The sequence below is a fragment of the Pinus tabuliformis genome, chromosome 9, assembly GCF_031772625.1.
Source record: "Pinus tabuliformis cultivar Carrire ecotype Pingquan chromosome 9, CPIR1, whole genome shotgun sequence".
Taxonomy (NCBI): Eukaryota; Viridiplantae; Streptophyta; class Pinopsida; order Pinales; family Pinaceae; genus Pinus; species Pinus tabuliformis.
This window is the reverse complement of record NC_142307.1, coordinates 561749637-561756409: the sequence shown is the minus strand read 5'-3', so window position 1 is coordinate 561756409 and position 6773 is coordinate 561749637. Positions and strand designations below refer to the sequence as shown.

Genomic DNA, 6773 nt, shown 5'->3' with positions numbered 1-6773 from the left:
CCTTTATAAATTAAATATCTTGTATACACTAGGTACTCACAAGTGAACCAAAATGATATTCGAGTGAAACATTTAATATATATATACTGCATGCTATTGTACTTTAAGCGAATAAATTATGAAACATTTTTAAAAAACACAAAATATTGAAACCATGCTAAAGTAGTCTATATATTTCTATTTATTAATTATTTTAATTTATTCATTAATTCTCAAGATAATAATCTTGAATAGACGCTCAATTATAGAATATTAAATTAATTTTTCACTATCAAATTAAATCATTTAAATACTATTATAAAACCCAATCCATCAATATGTCTGAACCAAAATGGTATTCAAGTGAACGAAATTAAAAGCCTAAGATGTCAAATTCAGTTATAATGATTTCCCAAAATAACATGTAGGTCGCGGAAGTAAGTTTAATCTTGTCACCACCAAACATATTATTACGGTCATTGAATTGAAAAGACAAAAGCCGAGAGGCTACAGTGCATGTATGCAAGGAAGACTGAAGTATGTGTTCTGTCCCCCGAGAAAATCATAAACCCATGAACCCATACTGTTTTCTCAAGAATTAAATGATAAACCCTAGCCTGAGAAAATATTATTTAAACTACCATACAAAAAAAAGTTCGCAGATGCATGCATAAAAAGGTCAAACAGTGTCAACCTGCAGATCAGACAAGCACTAATCTGAAGATAATTTATTTACTTAGAGGCAAGAGATGGAGCAAACGATTCAGATAATGGAGCAGGCGTTGGGGTTCTCTTCGCTCAAGTAATAAGTGTAGCCGCTGCAGCGATCACAGCTTGGTGGAAGAACGATATAGGTTACATTCTCGGTTTTCTTATCCGGCTTGACAGGTTCGGGCTTTTTCTCTGGTTTCTTCTCCGGTTCGACTTTGAAAGGGCCGACGCTCACCAAATCTGCCGATCCGAATTTTCTGAGACCAGCTATAAGGCACACGGGATCTGCGTCTCCAACTACAGTGATTTTATTATTCTTCGCGTCAACATCGATAGAGTGAACACCTGGTTCACAGACGTGGTAAAATTTAGTACACATTATTTCGATTTTGAAATCCGTTTTTTTTAAATAATTTTGATATTTGTCTAAATGGAGCTTTTTTTCGTAGTGTGAAAGTTTTACAATGGCAAGGTGCTTTATTCCGTGTAATAGTTCAGAGAACATATATCAAGTGTATATCAAATCTGGGTGTGGTTAGTGAGGTGCATAGTACAAACTCTACATCAGAAAAACTCAAAACAAGACCAGTGCACATACACCGTAACAGAAAAAAATGTAATATGGTAATATGGTCTAGGAATCGAACCAGACAGTGTTAAAAGTTGGTCTCGTTAAAGGGAACAGTTTGCAGAAAAAATCTTCCGTGAGACGAGAAATAACCCAGAAAACATTCAAGGGGATACTCCGGGATACTCCAAAATTAGATCTCAAAGCAGTCCAGTAATCGCTCCCAACCATCAACCTCCAGCTCGTAGACCATGAAACCGGGGAAGAGGAAGACCTCGTTTGGAAAATGCAACGGCCAAAGTGTTTTGTTCTCTGTATACGTGCTGAAAGGTGACAGCGGAGGTGGTCTTTATGAGATCACTGGTTTGTTGCATCCAGTGGCACAGGGAAGGAACTCCAACGAGTCTTTCCCCTGAATCTAATTGATCACTGTCAATGAGTCACCCACGATCAGAAGGTTGTCCATTTCTGGTCATGAGGAAACTTGCGGTGCACCCAATAGAGCTATCAATTCCGCTCTGCAATTGTAGTCATCACCACCATGCCAGTGAAAGTGGTAATGAGTTGTGGGCTCAAGTGAAAGGTAAACCCCACAGCCACAAAATTCCCCTGAGGCAGCCCCATCAAAATGGCTGATGGGGAAGATGTTGTCTAGATCAACTAGTGTGATGTTCCTTCCACGATCCAAGTGGATACAGAGGTCAATTTCTTGGAAATATTCAACAATGTTCAATGCTACCAGTTGGACATGATGTTGTTTATCTTTGAAAATAAACATGTTTCTTGCTCGCCATATGCCCCATAACACATAGTGGGACAGTCTGGTGTGCCTTAGCATGTAGCCACTAAGTGGTGAAGCAATCCATAATCGAGACAGAGTCACTAGACATACGGACACCAAGAAGTATCGAGACCTCTGTCCAAATAGCCACAACAAAAAGAACATTTTATGAATAGATGTGTGCCTATTGGCTTAGAAAAAACAATGATAAGGTGTAATGTTAAGTTACTCCATGATGTGAAGGTTACTAGTTCTAAATTCCTTGGGAAAAAATCCAGTCATGTTAAGGGTTGGTGTAGGGTGCCATCCTCAAGCCACAAGTCAAGCCTGTAATATTTGATAAACTCAAGCCACTTGACAAAACAAAAATATTTTTTCAATAGAAATCAAAAAGTACATAGCAACAGCTTTGAAACTCTGTTTATTTCAACTAAATACACATAAACATAAAAATTAATAGAAATTTGATTTTGATGCCTCTAGTTAGCTATTTCTCAAGCCACAGGTCAAGCCTAATGTAATCTTTGATGAACTCAAACCACTTACAAAGCAAAAATATTTTCCCAATCTTTGATGAACTCAAACTACTTACAAAGCAAAAATATTTTCCCAATAAAAATCAACTAAACACACATAAATATACAAATTAAGAAGAATTTGATTTTCATGCCCCTAGATAGCTATTTCTTAAGCCATAATCAAACCTGATGCCCCTAGATAGCTATTTCTTAAGCCATAGATCAAACCTGATGTAATCATTGATAAACTCAAACCATTTGACAAAGCATTGATAAACTCAAACCATTTGACAAAGCAAAAATATTTTTCCAAGAGAAATCAAAAAGAAATACAGAACAACTTCTTTGAAACTCTGTTTATCTCAACGAAACACATATCAACTAAGAAATTAACAGAGATTTTACCTTCAATCCCTGCAACCATCTTCATCGCCCTCTGTTTGCATTTTTCACAATTTAACTCTGCTTGCAACACGATTTTCTGCATAATCACATGCGTAATTGATTGTCAAATAACCACCTAAACGCTAAAATGAGGTATAAATAGCGCCTCGCTTACCTTGGACATCTTGTACAACCGCCGCAAAGCAATAACCGCAAAGAATTATCGGATGAAGCAATTCTTCTCCTGCAGTCCCCGTGCCTTGGAAATGCGATCTGGATGTAAAAAGTTCCTTCACTTTCTGCAATCTCGGAAGGTGAACGTATGACGGATTTTATTCTAGCAGCTTTATTGACGAATTCACGTGTTTTGGAGGGTCGATGTCAACGTCACGCATGCTAGTAATGATCGCTAGGGATGACCAAAACAATATGACAATATACTGACGTCTCATTGAAATTTGGCAACTCCACATTTTTTTGTTAAATCTATATTTAAGTCTAAATTTAAACTTGATGAACCAGAAGCGGTAGATTTTCAGAAAACCATGGATAAAAACATTGTGTTTTCTTCAAAATTTAAAATATATATATATATATATACCAAAAAACATAATAATAAAAATAAATAATTAAATAAAAACCTAATAATAATAAAAGTAAACAATTAAATAAAAAGCATAATAATAAAAAAAGTTTTATATAGTTTTGATTAATATTTTGTTGGAATTACAAAATCTTGTAATGCAATTTGTTTAAATGTTCCAAAATACAATTAAAAAAACATTTTAAATAATAAAAAATCTTACACAGACACCGCCAACATTTTTTTATAAAAAAATGCCAAAGTATGGAACAGTGTACACACAGGCTTAACCACCCACTGGCCCTGTCGCTAAGCGCTTATCAACACGCGAAGGACAGGGATTCCGTGTCAATCTAGAAGAGGTCTCTGCTTGTGAATTTTTAAGATTACTTCTGCTGGTGTCTTCTGAATTTTTAAGTTTATTTCTGCTCAGTGGCTTCTGAATTTTAATGTAAAGCTGTCTCTACCAAGTCCCATCATAGAGACGTTTAAGACTATCTCTACTTTTTGAAAGGCTTCTCAGAAAATTAATAATGTCGGCGAGCCGGCAATATGTTTGTAGTGATTGTATATTTCTTGAGCGACTATGTGTGGCCAAGGTATCACATCAAAATTTCTGGGTGTCAGTGCATGAATGTAAATGATATATAGAATGTAAAAGTTTTTCATGCTATCAATTTGGAGGTTGACACTTTATATTTTTGGGGCAACCACTACGTATGTAACATCAAAGGGTGTTTGTGCATGAACTTAAGTTATGTTTAGAATGTAAAGTTTTTTCAATTTATGAGTTTTTTATTATTGTTGATGTGGTTAATGTTGATTTTTTTATTAATTTAGTTGTATAGGTTTAAACTATATTAAATTTGGTTATCGATAAGTGATGAAACGATAGGATTTCCTATTATGTAAAAAATTAAATAAATAAATGTGGCTTATAATCATTATTCACTATTATTATTGGTTGATATAGATTAATTTATTAGGTGATTTCATAAAGACAATTTTAATGTTAAGTATTTCGAGGTATACCACTACCGCCCTCCACACGCTTGAGGTGATGGGTGTGGTAGCTCTTTCATGCATAAGGATATCATCGCAGTGGAAGGTGGCAGAGTTATTTTGCTAAGTTTTCAATTCAATGGCAAGTGGTCCGAGAGGGTTGTAGGTCGTTTTTCTGCCCAAACAATTATAGTGCAGCGACTCGAGTGAAGGGACTCCACGAAAAGTGAATCGCAGCGTCTCTAGAAGTGACGATGGATTCTTCAGCTTCAAGCGAGGGTTATCTGGTATGTAAATTATTTTTTTCCCCACCTCCATGCATCTGAGTGTCTGGTTTTGGAATTGGGTTCTGCATGGGGACAATTGTCTGCAAGTGGGGTAAATTGGGCTGGTGGAAGTGTCTGGTGCCGGTAGTTTGGCAGTAGGATTTTATCCTCACCAGAATCACCTCAATGTCGATTAGCTATGAAATTATCCTCTCCTGAATGGGGTTAATTGGGCTCTGGGGCAGGGGTGTTAACCCTGGGGAATGCTGCAGTCTGGCTTGGTTCGAAGACCAGGGGGTCTGGGATTGGGTTGTTGTCAGTTTATGTTTTACTTTTAGGGTTTGCTTTACTGTGGTTTATGGTAATGACTTGGCTGGCTGGCTTTCAGGGCTTCGCACCCATGGCCTGTGTTGAAGCGTCTACAAGGTCGTTGTTGAGGTGTTGTGTCACTCGGGGTATGGGAATTGTCATAATGGTGTTGGAGTTGGCTATGATAGGCTTGGTATTTTTGTTTTTGGTCATTATGCAAATGGGCCTATGGTTGGCTGGCTTTCAGGGCTTCGCACCCATGGCCTGTGTCAAAGCGTCTGCGAGGTCGGTGTTGAGGTGTTGCATCACCCAAGCATCTGCGAGGTCGTTATTGAGGTGTTGTGTCACTTGAGGTATGGGAATTGTCATAATGGTGTTGGAGCTGGCTATGAGGGGCTCAAAATTTTCGTTTCTAGTTGTTATGCAAATGGGTTTATGGATGGTCGGCTTTCAGGGCTTCATAACCACAACCTGCGTTGAAGCGTTTGTGAGGTTTTTGTCGAGGTGTTGCGTCATCCTCGGTATGGGAATTGTCATAATAGTGTGGGAGCTGGCTATGATGGGCTCGAAATTTTTGTTTCTGGTTGTTATGAAAATGGGCCTGGGGTTCATGGGATTGAATGCCTGGGTGGGTTGGCAGACCTCGTGTGGCTGCAGGGTCTTCGAGTGGTGGAGAGACAATGCATATTTTAAATTCAATTACATTTTATTTCTCCCATGGCAGGTGCACAGAGAGATAGGCTCTCCTGGGCATGAAGGGCTTCTAGGCTCGCACCCTCACTTGCACAAGGATTTGTCAACTCACATTTCATTACCACGCACCAGGATTGTGTTGCGATGGCAAGAGAAGGCTGAGCAAGAGCATGAGCCTAGCTACTTGGCAGGAGACGTGGCAAAAAACCAGTCGCCAACCTCATTAATGAAGCGGCCAAAGCATACTAGGAGAGGACCAATGAAGATATAATAAGTTTGATTGAGGAAAGGGAAGCTGACCTGAACCGCCAAGCAAGCACGAAATAGATAGAGATGGAGGATTGGCCCGCGATGTAGAAATTTCACCTGTAGATCAAACTGATATATGCAATGTACTAAAGCATAATACTTGATCTAGTTCTACAAAACATTAAGTGGAAGCATAATTGAATTCATGAGCAACATCAAGCATAAACACATATAATTGATCAAGAGAAATAATCACACATAACACAAGATATATCACTAGGGAAAGCACCAACATAAAACCCCAACTCTGTATTATCAATCAAGTGGAAATCCTCTTATGTTAACAAAAGGAATCAGCTCAAGAGCTATCCTGTACTCTCTGCAATCAAAAGATGAAGATCATAGACTACCTAGGCCTCAATATATAGGCCACAAGTCTTCCAATCCCCTATTTCCTTGCATAATTTTTGTTGGGATCCAATTACAAAACATATGTGAATTGGCCCCAAATCATACCCGCTGTCAACCTCAAGTCCAACTATGCAATCCTTGGGGACACTAGTTCCTCGTGCATGCAAGGAATACTTATTAGAAATATCCAAGCATATGATAGTACACTGTCTCTCATCTGATCTCAACTAGGTCTTTGTCTGAACTTCCATGCATCAGTTATCCATGAGAAAATACTCAGTTATCTGAAATAATAGTTGTCACATGCATGCAAGCATTA

General features: G+C 38.1%; 1 protein-coding gene across 1 annotated transcript; it reads right to left on the bottom strand.

The window, feature by feature from the left end:
• Positions 1 to 384: 384 nt before the first annotated feature.
• Positions 385 to 3267, bottom strand: LOC149149751 (heavy metal-associated isoprenylated plant protein 12-like). Its single transcript, XM_089441481.1, has 3 exons — positions 3117 to 3267; positions 2963 to 3038; positions 385 to 1035 (listed from the first exon to the last, which is right to left on the bottom strand). The coding sequence occupies exons 1-3, from the start codon at positions 3123 to 3125 to the stop codon at positions 743 to 745; spliced, it is 378 nt and encodes a 125-aa protein (XP_089297607.1). The 5' UTR covers positions 3126 to 3267; the 3' UTR covers positions 385 to 742.
• Between the last annotated feature and the right edge of the window lie 3506 nt (positions 3268 to 6773).